At 48.9% G+C, this 18,872-nt stretch overlaps 1 protein-coding gene across 3 annotated transcripts in view; it reads left to right on the top strand.

The window, feature by feature from the left end:
• The first annotated feature begins 567 nt into the window (after positions 1 to 567).
• Positions 568 to 18,872, top strand: part of DEPDC1B (DEP domain containing 1B) — a 51,871-nt gene continuing 33,566 nt past the window's right edge. Inside the window, exons 1-4 of one of the 3 annotated variants that reach the window (XM_019532113.1) lie at positions 568 to 682; positions 779 to 1,044; positions 12,406 to 12,541; positions 15,900 to 16,027. In XM_019532113.1, coding sequence (XP_019387658.1) covers positions 635 to 682; positions 779 to 1,044; positions 12,406 to 12,541; positions 15,900 to 16,027 — 578 coding nt within the window. In that variant the 5' untranslated portion in view covers positions 568 to 634. The remainder of the gene's footprint in view (positions 683 to 778; positions 1,045 to 12,405; positions 12,542 to 15,899; positions 16,028 to 18,872) is intronic. The other 2 variants (XM_019532112.1, XM_019532111.1) reach the window with 2 other exon arrangements.

The following is an 18,872-nucleotide window of genomic DNA, read 5'->3' as shown; positions in this document are numbered from 1 at the left end:
CTCCAGGAAGCCCTGTCATTCTTCCTTTTCCTCCCCAATCCTCCGCATCTCCCACAGCCCCCTCAGACCACCAAGAGCAGCTCTCTGCGGTCTCGGCAGCGATCTTGTTGCCTGCTTGGACACAGCCAGAGGTCAGGTTTTCGGAGGTCACCTGCTCTAGTTCTCCTGGGCCTCGGGGCGCTGAGGATGCTGCTGGATGCAGTGGGCTGCCCCCATCACCCCCATTTTCCCCGTTGCTATCAGTGTTTACACCAGTGCCCAGGTTGTGCAGGATCCCGGGCTTGGCAGAGTGGGCTAGCGGGGAGGAGCTGGGCCCACGGCTCCCCCCACAAAGCCACGTGCCCTTCCCCGAGCCTGTGCCTGGAGGCCTTTATTGGATCCAGAGAAAACAAAGCAGGCGGGTTTGCTGGGCTGGCAGCCGTCCCACGACCCCCCGCCGGCAGCGACTTGGGTCCCGCCGGCTCTGCTCCCGGGGGGCGGGGCTCCCCGCGCTCCGCCCCCCCACCCAATCGGGGGGAGCGGCGGCGTCACGCGCTCCTCCCGCGGCCCAATCGGGACGCGGCGCTCCGCCGGCTCGGATTCAAACGGCGCGCGGGGCGCGGGCCGCCCGGTCGCCGTGGAGACGGCGGCGCCCATGGAGCCGCGCCTTGTGGGGCCCGGGCCCTACCGCGCCACCCGCCTGGTGAGTCCCCCCGCCCCACCCCCTCCCCGTGGGTGGGCGGGCAGGCCGGGCTGTGCCAGGCGGCAGCGCCTCTCACGCCCCCTCTCCCCCCCGCAGTGGAACGAAACCATCGAGCTGTTCCGCGCGGGGATGCCGCGGGGGAGGCGCCGCAGCCGCCTGCGCACCCACGAGCGCTGCTTCCGCGCCTCCGAGGCTGTCGCGTGGCTGCACGAGCTGCTCCGCGGCAACCAGAACTTCGGGCCGGAAGTGACGCGCGGGCAGACGGTGCAGCTGCTGAAGAAGTTCCTCAAGAACCACGTCATCGAGGACGTCAAAGGCCGCTGGGGGCAGGAAGACTTCCGGGAGGACGGGCGCCTCTACAGGTGACTCGGCTGGGGGTGGGGTCCGTCCTGAGCGGGTCTTCGCTTGGCCTCTCTGGAGTCAGCTGTGATACGTCTTGGCGCGACCCACTGAGACCCCTGCTCTGCGCCGCGTTTATCACGCAGGTCACTGGTGGGTTGCGCGATGCACCGAGACGAGCCCAAGTGCGTGTAATTGGCGCATACACAGCGCAGATAGAAATGACAGTTTTCTCCCGATCTGGCCACGGAAAGCAGCTTCTAGCTGTGACCAAATACAAGCACGCAGCTGCGAACAGCTTCAAAACTGTGATGGGGGGGAAATCTGACCTCATTGCATGAGGTATCAGATAAAGAGGTTTCAAAATGTCACCTTTTTCTGTAATGTATGTCTGCCGAGCTCCCAGCCTGTCCCTGTTTCACAATGGGGGGAAGGGAGTGGACAGAACTCAGTCTGGGGGGGTTTTCAGCCCCCCTTGGAGGGTGGGGTGGATGAACCCCAACATGGTGGGAGGCTCCAATTCACCCACTCCACCCTTCAGCGCCAGCTGGGGAGCCCCAGCCTCCTGCGTGCAGGGCTACAGTGAGGGCAGCAGCACGGGGCTGCACCCCTCAAAGCAGGCCCCTGCGCAGGAGGTGTGTCTCCAGGGTAGTGCGGAGCTCTTGGTGGCAAGCAGCTTCTCATGGCTCTGCTGTGCCCTGCTGCGCTGGGTTGTACCCACTGGGCTGCGTAGGCTCTGGGGGAGGGAAGTAGGGCAGGAGCTCATGCCTGCAGCTGGTACCTGCCCCACCCACAGATCTGGGGGGGGTGGGTCCCCCTGCCCCTCTTAGGAGTGTGCACTGTGGTGGGGAGCCAGTCCCACCCCCCAGATGAGCTGTCTAGGGCCCCGTCCTGCTCCCCGCGCAGGCACTGCAGCCAAGCCTTGCGGCCCCACGCCCCTTGCCGCTGGGCAGCAGCCCTAGTCACAACTCTGCCCAGCTCCCTCCCTGCAGGGGGCCTCAATTCCCCTCCCATTTCCCCTGCCCCACTTACCTGTGGGAGCTGCTCTCTGGCTGCCTAGTGAAGGGGTCAACAGTCTGCACCACATATTCCACAAATGGCACAGACAGCCTCTGTAGCAGCAGATTGGGTTGGGAGCAGAAAACGGAGCAACAGATCAGATGAGGGGGAAGGGGTCAGAGTGGCACTCAGGGATGGCCTGGAGCTTCATTCATGGCTCACTCGCCAAAAAAGGTTAGCCCTTGTCCTGGTGCCAAGAAGAGATGGGGACTTTCTAAATCTGAATACTCTTCATGTCAAATATCGCATAGGGTAGGAGGCAGGGCTGGCCAACCTGCAACACCGGTGGCATGGGCAACTTCCCTGTGTAGCAGCAGATCAGGGAGGGGAGAGGCAGCGCAGTGGCAGATAGCAGCAGATTAGTCAGGAAACATAGGGTAAGAAGCAGAAGCCAAAGCAGCAGACTTGATTAGGGAGCAGAAACTGGAGTAGCAGGTCAGACAGGGGAAGGGGGTCATGGCAGTGGGACCAATTTGTGGCATGCCTGTCAAGAAAAAATTTGTCTCCCTACTAACGTAGGGTGTAGACCAGATCATACTATCCCTGTCTATACTGGACTGTTCTTGGCAAGTTCCCCATGTTTAGGGTTGGCACTGCAGGCTGCTGCTTGACCTGGGCTGTGCTGCAAATCTCGGTTTTCTCTAGAGGACCCAAGCCACCTTTGCTTATTCTTGCCACAAAACCCTGTCCTCAGTGGCAAGGGGACGGTGTGAATTCCGCATCAAGGGTAAGTGCATGTGGGAGAGAACAGCAAAAAGGGCTGTGGAGTTGGGGTGCTGCGTCATGGCACAGCTGCATGCCACTGATTTTCTGCGCCGCCCCCCAAATTCCAGGTTGGACTTCCAGGAGCCATGTCTAACCTCTTCACAGGCTGGTGTCGTCCCCCGCCTTCCCCCGCAGGGCTTGCCGATACTCTTTTTCATTAAGTCAATGGCAATGCCACACAGTGGACTTTATTTCAATTATTTCTTGGAAAAGTTGCATAATAAAACCCCTTGCAGCTCTGGTGGTCTAAATTGTTTTCTGTGGATGAAACCATCTTCCAGATATTTCCCTTGCCCCACAAGGCAATTTTTATTTTGTTTTGTTAGCCCAAAGGATATGTACTTACATGTCTGTTCCCTAGCAGCTGACAGCTTCTCTGCTTTGTTCTTAGGGCAGTGTTTCCTAACCCATAGCTTGCCAACATGTGCATTACCTGTGAGACTTGAATGTTGTTTGTAGCCATAGTTGGGGGGTGGGGGGAAAATGGACAACAACACATTAAAATGAAGTTGACGGAGAAAGCAAAATTGCCTGCAACATGTTTTTTGCTCAGTCTTTTTGCCTATAGGTTAGTTAAAGTTTAGTAACCACTGCCCAGGAGTCTTCCTTTCAGTTTGTCTTCCTCTTTCCACTTCTATCTTTTATCTGGATCTTGGTAGCATTGTTGCTGGCATTTTTGTTTGTTTGACCTGAAGAACTAGGAGCAGCAGTGAGGGGAGGTGGAGACTGCCCTGCAGTCTCCCTTTCTAAAGCATCCTGCAGACCTAGTTTCTTGTAGGCAAGAGGGCCAAGTGGGGGTTAACCCCTTCAAGACTGGAGGACCGGAAAGGGCCCAAAGCCCCAGTGATGGGGCTTAATCCCCAGTCTTGCTGTGGCTGTCAAGGAGCTAGGGCTGGAATAAGTGGGTCTATGGCAGAAGGTAGCAGCTAGGGTAAGTAGGTCTGGACCAAGAGCCAGGATCTAAACGAGTATAAAACAGTGGAGACATAAGAAAACACTGCTCTAAGGCTCAGGACACCTCCTTCATAACTGATTGTTCCATGAAGGTTTAGCAGTGAGCGACAGGGTGGTGGTTTGGAAGAGCTGGAGTGGGGCAGGCTAACTAGCTGCTGGGTGTTACTACTGTCTGGTAGGGCTGTTCCTGCCACACCCAGACCTCTGCAACTTAGCCATAGTCCGTGGTTTTCCCCTGCCCTTGCCCACTCCCTCCCTCCCACCCCCTGTTTTTTTGGGCCTTCCAAAAATAGGGTGCTTTTTATATTCAGGGGTGTGTTATATGTGAGGAAAATATGGTATCTTTTGTTTGAACATCAACACTCTGCTTGGGGTTATCATCAGAAGTCAGAGAAAACAGGCCCTTTCATCATGTTGCTTTGTCCAGTGCAACTGCAAGGAAAAGCAGTATACTGCTTGATTAGATGGATGTCTGCCTCATATACTTTTGTGACATTACTGAAGGAGGTCCTTTGGCTTAGAGATCCGGCTAGAATCATTAGATCAGGGGTGAGCAACATGGGGGATCCAGCCAGCAGCTGGACTCCATTTCCCAGCAGCCCCTGCCCACATGGCTGGGGCCAGTCTCCATGGAGACCCCAGCTGCAGCTGTCTGTGATAGTGCAAAGCTGGAGTTGCTGTGGAAGCCAGCCCCAGCTGCACTGGCAGGGCAGGGTGGCTGCTCTGGAGCCCTGGGATCTCGCAGCAGGGGCAGCTTGGTCCAGTGCCAGGGCAGAGCTGTGATCTGCAGCAGGCGCACTCAGGGTGGGGGCATGCAGGCAGCAGATTGCAGCTCTGTCCCTACTGCAAGGAGCTGGGGCAAAGCCATGATATGCTGCCTGTGTACCCCTGCCTGGAGCGTGCAGGCTGCAGATCGCAGTTCTGCCCTGGCACTGGAACAAGCTGCTGCCTGTGCCAGGTATGGTTTGTAGTGTATAGATATAATCCACGGAGCTATGTCACAAACCTATAGGGTTCCTGGAGGGGCTGGGAATTTTGAGGTTAGGACCTACCATGAAATTTCCGGGTATAGAACCCTACTGGGGACACGTCGGTGGTGAGTGGAGTAACGGCTGGGTTAACTACTGCATTGCCACTGCTTGCCCCACTGCTAGGTCCAGATTCAACCCACGTTGTTCTTTGCAGTCTGGATCTGTCTTACAAGGGGGTCTGTAGTCTGGATCCAGCCTGGAGGCAACTGATTTTGATACCCCTGTTTTAATCCTTTCATCATAAGTCTTGAATGTACAATTGGTTAAAAAGATAGCATTACTATTTTTATATGGTGGCTACTTTTTTATTTAAATAAAAAGTACTGGCTGTCCATCTCTATTCAAGTAGGTACAGCTTTCCTGCAATAGACCAGTGGTTCCTAGTTGGATCTGACTAGGAAGATTGAGGGACCAGAGAGAAAAGCAGGAAGGGAAGCTAAGACTCGCTTGATGGCTCTCAATGAGAGCAGTAGGGGTTCAAGGAGATAACTGCTAGGAATGTAGCAGTCAGGAAGGCTTCCTGATTCTCTTAAGCCGAAGCAGCATGAAGGCAAGAGTACCATAAAAACATTTGTTTTTTGGTTTCTCCAAGCCATAGAGGGTGCAAAGTCTGAGGAGTAGTGGAGATGTGTGTGCTGACCTGTCTAGGATGCATAATACATAGCACAGGAAAGGTCATGGGCCTTCTTCCCTTGATGAAGAAAGTCTAGGGAAGTGCAGGAAAGGATGCAGATGAGAAGTTGGGGAAGGGGTTTTAGGTACCAAGTTGTTAGGGCCCTGGGAGTAGAAGATGACATTGGAATTGAGCCCCCTGTTGTTTTGGTAGCCTGTGGTTGGGGTTTTGAAGGATTCAATTTTTGGGCTGCTAAAAATGACTTGTACCATGTAAGTTGACAGCCTGGGTGATATTATCTAGATCAGTGCTTCCCAAACTTTTCTTCAGCATGACCACTTTTATGGCCCCATTTCCTCAGCATCATCCATCACTTCCCAACCCACAGCCCCCCACCCCTGCAATCCCATCCGCTGATGATGCAACCCCATTTGGGGTCACAACTCACAGTTTGGGAACCACTGATCTAAATGTTGAGGGTGATATTAGCTTAGAGGTGATTTAGGGACTGAGAAGGGAAAAGGGACACAGCACATGTTCCTGGGAAAGTGGGAAAGCTAAGGCAGTTATGTAGATAAGTCACAATTTCCTTTGGAAAGTGATGCTGTTTGAGTATAGTACCCTTTGTGCTTCTTGCACATGGTTATGACTTCTGGTTCCCCACCACAATTCAAAACCAGTTAAATTATTCTCAGTGAGAAGGCAGCAAGGGTGGGTTTTTTTAGTCCATAAAATATATCACTGCTCGCTTCTAATGTATTCGCTGGACTGTCACGGCTACAATAATATGCCAGCTCTACTCCAGCTGGAAAGTCATTTGGTGATTTATGAGAAATAGCAGAATTTTACATGCTCCAGAACAGAGACCACCTTTCTTTGAGTGCTGCATTTCTGATGTGTTCATCATCTATATTGGTGCTTAGTTGTAAGCCCCAAACCACATGCAGGGAACATTAAAGTAAACAACTTTAGCTTTCCAGCCTTATTTTTTAATATAATAAATATTCAGGAAGTGCCCTCTGGTGGACTGATCCTATTTTGACAATGTTCTGTGCTTGAGTGCACCTCCTATCCCCTCCCAATCATAACAGCCAGTGGAAGGTCATGTCAATCACAAATGCTAGCATTGGGGTGGGGAGTTTGCTTTACATATTTATTCATTTATATGTGCAACTAGTTGTGACTGTCTTAAAGCTGAAGGAGGTCCATGGGTTGTATGCTCCGTAAAGCTGTCCATTCCAAACTAAGCTTGTTGTTGTTGGAGAAGGGTGCAAAAGCTTGCCAACAGTCACATAAGTGCAGGGGGGAAATGGGGAGGGGGGTTCAAAAATAACAGCTGCTGCCACTGTTGGTAGCTTCTGCTGTTCCATGATCTGCCCCTGCTCAGCATTGCCTTATTGCTTAGTTGAGTCATTAAGCCAACTACTGTTTTCCTCTAACCTCCTAAGCCAGGGGTTTTCAACCTTTTTTTCATAAGTGTATCCCCAGCAGCCAGACACTGGGGGTTGGGGGTGGCACACAGCTGGATGTGGAGCGGGGGAAGGGTAAGATACATGCTAAGCTAACTGGTTATCACTGGGTTTATTGGTAATCATTTCACTTTTCACATGCCTACTTGCAAACTGCTCCTTCATTGCCATATGCTTGCAGAATACCTGCAAACTACTTGGTATTGCATCAGCTTTCCAGCTCTGTTGAAAACCATGTGAAAGCTCAGAGGCATAAATCTATTTTTAAACCCAAAAGAAGTATTTGATCAGGTTGCAAAGGAGGTAATGAATTTTAGGGAAAATATGAAGAGTCCCTGAACTCAAGAAATTTGCCAGCTGATTAAACTGGTATGGGCATCAGAAAGGGGTCTACTGCTGTTGTAACATGGTTACAATTTTTAGATTATTGTAAAACTGTTTTGCTTACCCAGATTTAGTAGTTTTGATTTCCTTCTTGAATGCTTCAAGTTTCTCCAGCTGCCCTTCTGTCCACAGGGGAGACCCTTCAGTAGAGAGTCTGTTACTGAGATCTGTTCTTATATTCCAGGTTCTTTAGTCTCTTGTCACAGTTTTACAGCTATAAAATGTAATTTGTACTTTATGCAACAAGAAAGTTTTCATTTAATTTTTCAGGCCTTCTGAACAGATCATTGTTCAGCTAAGTGGCTGTGACAAAATGTGGTAAACTGTACAGTTGGCTGCTTCTGTTATTAAAGGTGCACTGATATATTGGATCAGCACTGATGCCAGGAAAATTAGCTTTTATCAGCAATCATTTTTTTTTTTTTCTGGCTGATAAATGTCACCAATAAACGCCATGTGCATGTGTGCAGCTGCAGCATGCATGTGGCCAGGAATACAGCCCAGCAGCTTGGAGAGCAGCATCCTGCTGGTAAATCTGCAGAGGGGCTGACGGGAGGGGTGTGGGAAAGGGAAGGGGTGGAGGGTCAGATCAAGGCCCCCATGGTGAGGGAAGGCGTGGAGTAGGTGTCAAGGCCTCATTACCATCAATAGAAGTATCTTCCTTACCTAAGTGATAGCTTTACCACTACAGGAAAAATTGTCTTGTCTGTTTTGTTATTTGTCTTCTTTGTTTGGTTGGCTTGTTTAAGTTGTCAAAAGTTTAAATGCATATGAGTATCATGTAAATACTGTAAAAAATCATTGGTAATACCCTCACTACAAATTGAATTTGTTTGTGGACCCCAGACCAGGACACTTCTGTCCAGCTTGGACTGGAAAGTTGTTCTAATATTTGAAACAAAGGGCAGCAATTCATATAAAAGTTTTAAGTTTGTAAATTTCTCTTGTTTTAATGGCATTTTTTAAAAGGCAGTATACGTGTTTTTTAGCAAACAACCTGATTTAAATATTTTCAAGGTTATAAGGAGAATCTCATTGGTATTTAGATGCTGTTTAGAACACCAACGTAGCAGGATGTGTGTATGAAATTTCATTAACCCATTGTGTTAAAGGGAACAAAAACCTGCAGCGTTGTTGTTTCCCTAAACCTGGGAATTCCGTGTTTTAAAAGATGGTTAAAAAAAAAAAAAAAAAGCAGCAGGTAAATTTAGCCAGGAATGGTGTAGTGTTGCCTGGGTAGCCACAATATTGAAGGGATGTGGACCACCAGTGAAGCATCAAGAAGTTTGCTTGGTACAAAGAATAATCAAGCTTAGTTGTGTTATGCATTGACTGTGTTTGTTTGTAAAATGTTATTGATGTGATTTTAATTATACCCAACCATCGGTGCATCAACAAACAATCAATTGGAGCTTCAAAATGTTTAGCAAAGAGAACTTTAACAAAATACAGTTAGGAATGGAGGAATGGCATCTGATTTACTCCTGACCATATAAAGTCTGACCCTATAGCAAAAAGTCAGAGGTCCAAAATACAGCTGGTAGGCCCTCTGTTGTGATTCAAAAACCAAGAGACTATTATTTCACTCCTGGAAGACATTAAAGAAGCTACTCAATACCAGAGGGAGGCAACCAACCCAACATATTATTATTTTTTTTTTTTTTTCTTTTTTCCATCGCAACCCACATCCTTAATGTGGCCTCTTGAGTCGCATGCGAGATGTCAACAAATGTCTGTGTGATGCCACTGTATTTTGGGGCATCAAGGAGGGGAGTGTAGCAGGCGAACTGAGCGATGTTAAGGCTTTTTAACAAGAACTAGGCCTTCTCGGAACTAAGCAACAGAACTGGACAGAGTGCCTTCTGTGGCACTGGGAGATGCGAGTGCTGTGACTGTACTAGGCAAGCAAGGAACAACAGTTTCTGTATAGGGAATGCTGAGCACAGAGCCAGGGGATCAGACAATTGGGAATGAGAAGTTACAAAAGAAATGAACAAAGAAAGGTGTGTGTAGCATACCATGATTCTGGGAGGTCAGATGCAGCTGCTGCAACCCTGCTTGAACAGCAGGGAAGCCAGAAACTTGCATCCCACTCACCCAGCCAAGGACCTGAAGCCTGGTACCTCCGAAGGTCACTGCTGTAATGTCTAAGGAGTTGCCAGGCCATATAACATGGAGGAAACCTGTAATATTAGGGGTTGCTATTAAAGTTCACTTGATGCCACATAAGACGAGTTGCCTTGTTAGTCCATTTAGGTGGCGGGGGGGATCTCTGGCAAAAAGAAATCTTATTGGTAACAGCAGGGGCAGGTGCTGCCCAACCAGACTAGTGAATGGGACCTGGGGAGGGGGATAGCTCTGCTGCTGCATGCATGCCTGGGGAGGCACTTCTTACATTGTGAAGCGCTTCATCTTCTCCACCTTGGGACGAAAAACCTGCAGCATCCTTATAGGCTCGGCAGTGCTACGTTGGATAGCACTACAGAAGAAAGAGACTTGGGGGGGTCATCATTGACCACAAGATGAACGTGAGCCTGCAATGCGATGCTGCGGCTACTAAAGTGACCAAAATGCTGGCTTGCATCCATAGATGGTTCTCAAGCAAATCCCAGGACGTCATTCTCCCCTTGTACTCAGCCTTGGTGAGGCCACAGCTGGAGTACTGCATCCAGTTTTGGGCTACACAATTCAAAAAGGATGTGGAGAAGCTTGAGAGAGTCCAGAGGAGAGCCACATGCATGATCAGAGGTCAGGAAAACAGACCTTACAATGACAGGCTGAGAGCCATGGGGCTCTTTAGCCTGGAAAAGCTCAGGCTCCAGGGTGATCTGATGGCCACCTATAAGTTTATCAGGGTGACCACCAGTATCTGGGGGAATGTTTGTTCACCAGAGCGCCCCAAGGGATGACGAGGTCAAATGGTCATAAACTACTACAAGACTGTTTCACGCTGGACATAAGGAAGAATATCTTTACTGTCCAAGCCCCCAAGGTCTGGAACAGCCTGCCATCGGAGCAGGTTCAAGCACCTACACTGAACACCTTCAAGAGCAAATTGGATGCTCATCTTGCTGGAATCCTGTGACACTAGCTGACTTCCTGCCCTTTGGCCAGGGGGCTGGACTCTATCTTCCAAGGTCCCTTCTAGCCCTAATGTCTATGAAATCTGGGGAGGAAAAATCCACAATAAATTTACAGGCTTGGCAGTGCTTGGCTAGCACCATGTCCAAAAGGGACCTGGGGGTCATAATTAACTATAAAATGAATATGAGCCACCAGTGTGATGCTACAGTTAGCAAAACAAACAATATGCACACATCAACCGATGCATTTGAAGCAAAACTAAAGAAGTTATTTTCCCACTGTATTTGGCAATGGTGAGGCTGCAGCCAGACTACTATGTCCAGTTCTGGGCACCACACTTCAAGAAGGATGTGGAGAAGCTTGAGAGAGTCCATAGAAAAGCCACTCATATGATTAGAGGCTTGTAGAGCAAGCTGTATGAGGAAAAGCTGACAGATATGGTAGTTTTCAGCCTAAAAAAGAGAAGACTTCGGGGGGGGGCGGGGGGGATGTAGTAGCACTGTACAAATATATCACAGAGAGCATCAGGGGCTAGGCAAACAACTGTCACCAAAGCGCCCCTGGGGAAAACCAGAAGCAACGGTCACAAATTCCAGAAGAAGGTTTCAGACTGGACGGGAGGAAAATTTCTTCACAGTTTGTGTGACCGGACTCTGGAATGGACTCCCAAGGCAGGCAGTGCAGGTACCTACCCTGGAGATCTTCCAAGAGGATGCATGCCTTGTTGGGGTTATTTGATCCCAGCAGTCTTTACTGCCCAGAGCAGGGGAGCTGGACCCAATGATCTCATGAGGTTCGTTCTAGCCCTGAACTTCTGAGAGGCATAGGGGACATGTGCCTCTTCCCCCTCCTCCCAAATTTGTATGCAAGATGAGGGTGGGCTGCCTGGCCAGTGCAGGGCTCCCAGGGGAAAGGCAGCAGAACCAAGTGCCCTGAGCAGGGACAGTGTTTGGAGGGGGGGGAGCCTGGAGGGGCTATAGCTCTGACCTCTTTTTTTCTGGCTGTGCCTCCAGCTTCTGGGGCCCCTGGCCCTGGTCTTGCCCTGCTCAGGCTTTGCTACTCACATCTTGCTGACTCCCTAGGCTCACACAGATGTTCCTCCTTATGCCTAATGGGCAGTTTCCTCCTCCCTGTTGGAGCCTAGCTCTGCTGCTTGTCCTGTCGCTGCCTAGGGGTCTGTCCCATTCCTTCAGCTTATTGCTGTGTAGCTAGCCTCGTCTTCATTGCCTGCCTACCTATGCAGCCAAGCTAGCCTGCTCTGCCTTTCCCTTTATAGTAATAGGGGTCTTTGGTTCCTTGTTATAGGCACCTCATGGGCTGGGTTTGCATGTGGCAATGATGGGGTGAGTGGTGGTGGCAGCGGTGGTGTTGGTAGCGCTGGGGTTTAATGCTGCTATTGGTCACCTCCTGCTGCCAGCAGGCATCCCCAGCAGGGGTTTACGTCTGGAATTTCAGCAGCAGGCCCTGGCCCTGAATTTGTTACCTCTAGGAGCCACATGAGCCAGTAATACGTTGGTAAGTTTGATATCTCTGCTGTAGAGTGCTACAGTGGAGAGAGATGCTTGCATCTAGATCAGTGGTCTACAAACTTTTTTGATCGCGCACCCCTATCAGTAAAAAAAAATTTTGAGCACCCCCCCAATATATGTATATTTATATAAATAGAAGTTCTAATATTTTCTTCCTGCACCCCAACGGATCATCTTGCACACCCCACTTTGGAGACCACTGATCTAGTTTAGGTAAATTCAGGTGTTCTGATCTGGGTGCCAATCAATTGGATTAATTGTACATTGCAGATAGCGCCATAATTTGAAAGATTCTAATGGTAACAGCATATTTTAGATTGCAGAACCCCTTAAAGCTTCCCTAGCAAGATCAAAATAGACTGTGGAGAGCTTTTTGGGTATACATTGTGAAAAGATTACATGTATACGCCCATATTAAGAAGATCTAGGTTAAAAACACCAAATGAGAACTAGTATAAGATTTTAAAGTCCTTCTTAAAGTGCTTTTTAATTACAGATTTCCTCCTTCCTCACCACTAAAGCCATATCCAAAGAGGCCTTCATATGGAAAAGAAGTAATTAAATTTCCAGACTGGAATGAACCTGGAGCAGGCACATCCCAAGAACGTACTCCAGTGAAGCCAACTGTAATGGTAAGATTGCTTTTCAGCTTCCAAAATGTTAAATGTTCTGAAAAGAAAATAGTTAATAGAAAGGAGTAAATTAAACTAATGATCTGTTTTAGGGCTGCACAGCATTTGGCAGTAAAAAAGCAATATACTTTCACAGTGAATTTTTGTTTTATAGCAAGCAATTGTTCTTTAATTTTAATTACATTTCACTAGTGGTTTTGACTTTATCTCCCTAATGGGAATGTTATGTGAGTGTTCTTATGGCTGTAGGTTACCATGTATTGTAGTACACACAGTTCAGAACAGAGAGGAAGATTTATATTTGATATTTGGCTCATGTTCCAATTCATTGCAAGGCAGCAATAAACTTGCTTTATTCCAGAACAAAGTGATCATTTTATTAGAACTACTATATTGTGTAATTGTTGTTTCACAACAGTGTTGCATGGGGCGTGGCATAGAAATGTTATTCAGTTTCTACCATTTTTCTAGCTCTCATAAACCTTTTTTTCACTGACCTCCACACATTGGCTATCAACAAATATGCTACAATTCTGGAAAGATTGTGTTGCATTCTTTGTTTTGTGGTGTGATGAGCTGAAGGTTCCTTCTGCTTTAATCCTTTTACAGACAGTGTGGAGCCGAGACCTCTGCTCCACCTATCAGAAAAAAAAGCCCTGTTGTGTCTCCTTATGCAGGGAGGGCCATGGAGATCTAAAAGGCTTAAGCACTTTCACTTGTACATATTTTTTATACCCTATCTCTTTCTCCTGTTTAATTGCATGCATGTGCATACTTCCTCAATCCATATACTCTGGGCATTGGTGCTGATCTTCATATTACCATACTTTTCTTTTTTACTCCTCAAGCAATAGATTTTTTTTTTAAATTTTGAACGTTATTGATATCTTAGTTATCATGCATTGGAATGAATGGGGCAGTTCTGGTTTGTTTCATGTTTCCTACACACTCAGATGTCTACGTTGCTAATGCAGTTTGCATTTTGAAGGCTCTGTTTGTAATCACTACAGACTCTTTAAATAAAAACAGTAAGACTCCAGAATACAGTGGAGAGTTTGGGCTGCTGTTGCTGCTTCCACTCTCCCCATAGCCTCCTGGATAATCATTCAGGTGTCTTCCTTTTCACTTCTGGGCTTGCACCTCTGCCTTTAGGAAATACTGCCCCAATCTGTGCCACTGATGTTCTGTTCTATATTCTATTCTTTTGTTGGATTGGAGTGAGTTTTTTGGGCCAGTCAGTTGCACTAATTAATGTGCTATTATAATAAAACCTTAAAACTTAGGGACAATTTTTTACTTCTCCCACAAAAGGAGCATGACACTTATTTCATTGTCCTTTTTTTTTTCATTTCCTTTCAAAGACTAGCAGTCAAACATGTTAGCATCAGTAAAAAAGAGATACTATGATTGTTTGCTTACAGCAGAAGTAGTTGTAGAATGTTCTTGGCTCTCAAATGCAGTGTCAGCCCTGTGAAAATAAAGACTCTCAGTGGCTGTACAGGAATACCTCGGTTAACAAAGTGGATGTGTTCCATGCCATCACTGTTATCAGAAACTTTGTTATCAGAGGTAGAAATAACATAAGAGGCATAGGGATATGTTTCAGGACTTCAGAGAAGGGGAGGTACAATAAGAAAATATAATTGAATATTTGATTAAAAGCCCCCCACAGCCTCCCTGGCCCTGCTCGTGCTTCTTACTCCTCCCCATAGCCTTGCTGGTACCCCTCATCCCCTAGCTGCCAGGGCTACCAACTCAGGTCCGCAGCCCCCTGCCCCTGCTCCCCCCCGCTGCCTGCTGTGGGCTTGGGCAGGGCAGCTCCTCTCTGCCATGTGCGCTCCTGGGGGCCAGAGGAGATCCACATCCCCCAGATCTTTGCATGTGGCAGGTGCAGGTTGCAGGCACAGGCTTCCCTGTGCTTTGCTACTGTGGGGCCTTTGCCACCTGGTAGGCACAACCTGGTGTGTCTGGGAACAGCAGGGCTGCATGAGGATCTTCCTGCTGTGAGCTGCCCCCTCCCCCCTGCCCTGGTGATGTTCCCCTTGTACCTGCTGCTGCTTTAAAGGGAGCAGCCTCATGTGCCACCAGGGCAGTGCAGGTTGAGCAGCGGTGGGCAGCTTGTCTGTGTGGCTGCTCTGCTCCCCGCCATGCCAGGTCATGGGGAGGAAAGCAGGGCAGCAGGGAACAGTAGGCCTGTGAGGCGCTTTCTCTGCTGCCCTGCTTCCCTCTACTGCGACCTGGTGCGGCAGGGAACAGAGGGGCCATGCAGAGAAGCTGCCTGCTGCTGCTCGCCCTGTGCTGCCTGCAGTCCTGGTGCACCAAGGGCTGCAACACGGGGCTGTGCCCTCCAAAGCAGCGGCAGGTGGAGGGGACATATTGCCAAGGCAGCAGGAGGGCAGCTCTCAGCAGCAAGGTCCCCACACAGCCCCACTGTTCCCATCCATGCTGGGTCGTGCCCACTGGATGGCAGAGGCCCTGGAGGAGCAAAGCATGGCAGGAGCCTGCACCTGCAACCTGCTGCACCTGCCTTGCACACAGATCTGTGGGGGCACGGGAGTGCATGTGGCAGTGGGGAGCTGGCCCTTCTCCTCTGGACAAGCCACATGAAGCCCCATCCTGCTCCCTGCTGGTGCCATACAGCTGCACATTGTGGCCCCAAGCACCTCCAAGCAGCAGTCCCAGCCCTGCCCAGCTCCCTCCCTACAGAGACCTCAGTTCTGCTCTTTCCTCCCCTCCCCCCACTTACCTACTGGAGCTGCTTTACAGGCTGCCTGGGGCCATGTTCATGTACTGTACGTGCATGTGGCACCCCCTGTCTGACTGCCTTCCTTTTGCTGCCTTCTGTCTCCCTGCAGGCTGGAACTCTGCCAGCCTGCAGGGAGCTCATTTTAAAATTGCAAAATCCACAGATTACTCTGGTAAAACAAAAAAGCAGAAGGGTTTTTTTTTTTCCATTTTCCATTTACCAAAAAACAGCTGAGTTTGTTATAAAGGAGTTTCGTTTCCAGAGGATTCGTTAACCAAGGGATTCCTGTAGTTAAATGTATTTGTATGGCTTTAAGAACCATGAAGAGTTGCTGTCTAAACCTGTGAACACAGTGTTGGAGGTCTGTGACTTCTTCTATATTTCAGATGCTGCTCTGACAAGTTCTTTCTGTGACTTTGGATAGGTCATTTAACACTAGCAAAGATGCAGCTGTACATTCTAAATACTTGCTTATCTACCTCAGAGGGATTTTACATTTATTAATGTTTAAAATACTTGGAAGAGCTTGCTATATTGTGGAAGTACTCTGCCTATTATCATTTGGAAAAAAAGTGCTAGGTAAGGGAAAAATGCTTTCTTTCTGTATTGCAGAATTCTGAAATGTGGTATAAACGTCACAGTATAGCAATTGGAGAAGTACCAGCATGCAGACTTGTGTACCGCCAAAAGCTCACACAGACAAATATAGAACAGATATGGAAATCAATGATGATGTCACAGTAAGTGTACTGGAAAGTCCTCCCTCCTTTTACATTGTAGTGCATAATAGACTCCTCTTGATTCTCTACTATTGCTCAGTTTCACTTGCTCTTCACTGCAATACTGCTACTAGTGGCTAGAGTAGCTAATCCCGCTTATTATTTGCCTGTCAGCTCCTGATGTGTAATATGCCCTACTAAATTTTAGGTAATTTCCTCATACCCTATTTCAATTGTTATACTACGTGCCTACTTTTGCTGGTGGCGGTGTTTTAGTGTGTTTCTTTTTCCCTCTTTCCAAAATGATAGAGTTCAAATAGAGCTCTTAGGAACATAAAATCCTAAAAATCTCCAGTGGTGGAAATATTTAACCTGCTGAGGCAGGGAATGGAAGATCTAGTCACTTGGGTGCAGAAATTTCTGGGACAGGTACAATATTTACACAGAGTAATTGTTATTATGCTGATGTAAAAATGTTGGAGGCAAATGGGTGGATCCAGAGGGGTTGCAGTAGTATGGTCCAAAAATCAGCTGCATCCATACTACAGGAGCAACAGCTGGGTACTTTAAATCCCTAAATCAAGTGAGAATCCTGTCTCTGCCCCCCCCCCCCAATCTTTTCTTCCTTGCTCAGCAGCACGTCCGCTCTCCTTCCATTCTCCACTTGCTGCTGCTGCTGCTGCTGCTGCTGCTGTTCCTGTCCCCAGGTGATCTGGTTGGGAGGAGAAAGGGTGCTCAAGCGCTACTCCAGCTGGGAACAGCAGTGACAGAGGATGGGTTCCTCCTGTCTGCCTGGTCTCCCCATGCATTTCCTGTAGGCTTGGGAGCAAATTCAGTAGAGGGGAACCTGCCTACCATTCCTGTCCCCTGTTGAGCCCAGTTACAGCAGCTCTGGAGCCTCTGCACTGCCCCTCCCCCCACCTCTACAACTCTCCCATTTCATTTTGCAAGGGATAGTAGTGGTAGCAGTGGGTGGCTTCCCCTGTCCCATGCTTGTTCCCCGCCAGCTCAGGATCACCCAAGGGAACTGTGCAGAGAGGAGAAAGCCACATGCTGCTGCCACTGTTCCCAGCTGGAGTAGGACAGTAGAGTTTTTTTAGATTTCATAGACATTTGGGCTGGAAGGGAACCCAGAGGATCATCAAGTTTGGCCCCCTGCCCCAGAGGCAGGAAGTCAGCAAGGATCTTAGGCTCCCAGCAAGATAAACATCCAAATGTGTCTTGAAGGTGTTCAGAGTGGGTGCTTGAACCGCCTCCAGTGCCAGTCTGTTGCAAACCTTGGGGGCTTGGACAGTGAAGAAGTTCTTTCTTGTGTCCAGCCTGAATCAGTCACAGCAGAGTTTGTGACCGTTTGATCTTGTCATCTCTTGGGGCACTCTGGTGAACAGATGTTTCCCCAGATCCTGGTGAGCACCTCTGAGCCTGCGTTTTTCCCGGCTGAAGAGTCCCATGGCACTCAGCCTCTCATCATAAGGTCTGTTTTCCTGACCTCTGCTCATGCGCATGGCTCTTCTCTGCACCTTCTCAAGCTTCTCCACATCCTTTTTGAATTGTGGAGCCCAAAACTGGATGCAGTACTCCAGCTGCGGCCTCACCAAGGCCGAGTACAGTGGGAGAGTGACAACCTGGGATTTGCTTGAGAAGCATCTATGGATGCAAGCCAGTGTTTTGGTTGCTTTAGTAGCTGCAGCATCACACTGAAGGCTCATGTTCATCTTGTGGTCAATGATGACCCCCAAGTCTTTTTCTTCTGTAGTGCTAACCAACGTAGCACTGCCGAGCCTATAAGGGTGCTGCAGGTTTTTCCTCCCAAGGTGGAGAACCTTGCATTTTTCGGTGTTGAACACCATCAGGTTCTTGTCTGCCCATTTCATGAGCCTGTCAAGATCTGCCTGGATCACCCTCCTGTCCTCAGGTATGGATGCTTTACCCCAGAGTTTGATGTCATCGGTAAACTTGGCCAGTCTGCTTCTGACACCATTGTCCACATCATTGATGAAGATGTTAAATAGTATAGGCTCTAGGACAGAGCCTTGTGGGACTCCACTGGTCACAGCGCAACAAGACGATTGGCTCCAATCAACCACCACCCTCTGGGTCCTACGGCAGAGCCAATTCCCCAGCCAGCGGATCGTGGTGAGGTCGAGGCCGCAGCTAGCCAGTTTAGCCAAGAAATGATCATGGGGTACCAGAATGAAGGCTTATTTAAAGTCAAGATGTACAATGTCGATCTCTTTCCCCCTTGTCCAGGTGATAAGTCACCTGGTCATAAAAAGAAATGAGAATGGTCAAGCAAAACCTACCTACAACAAACCCATGCTGGCTATGCCTCAGGAGATTGCCTTCAGCTACTCTGTTAAGGATGGCCTCTCTGATAATCTTTTCCAAGACCTTCTCCAGGATACAGGTCAGGCTGATAGGGCTGTAGTTTGCTGGATTTACTTTCCTCCCTTTCTTGAAGATAGGCACAACATTGGCTTTCTTCCAATCATTGGGCACTTCACCAGAGCACCAAGAGCTCTCAAAGATCCGTGCCAGGGGCTGAGCTATGATGCTCGCCAGCTTCTTGAGTACCCTGGGGTGTAACCCATCAGGACCGGCTGACTTGAAGGTATCCAGCCTGTCAAGGTGTTCCTTCACAAGGTCAGCTTTGATGGAGGGCAAGGAATCTCCCTCACCCAGGCTTCTATGACCCATAGTGGGCAGGGCCGTCCCATGGGGCTGATGGAAAACTGACGCAAAGTACCCATTTAGCAAGTTCGCTTTTTCCTGGGCGTCAGTGGTCAGTTGCCCCGTCTGGTTTAGCAGGGGTCCAACGTTGCCCTTGTTTTTATCATCCTTGATATTTGTAGCTAGCTGGAGTTCT

Source organism: Crocodylus porosus, unplaced genomic scaffold, assembly GCF_001723895.1.
Source record: "Crocodylus porosus isolate Cpor-Errol unplaced genomic scaffold, CroPor_comp1, whole genome shotgun sequence".
NCBI classification, from domain to species: Eukaryota; Metazoa; Chordata; order Crocodylia; family Crocodylidae; genus Crocodylus; species Crocodylus porosus.
The sequence above is the reverse complement of the archived record's forward strand: the minus strand, read 5'-3'. Positions and strand labels throughout refer to the sequence as shown.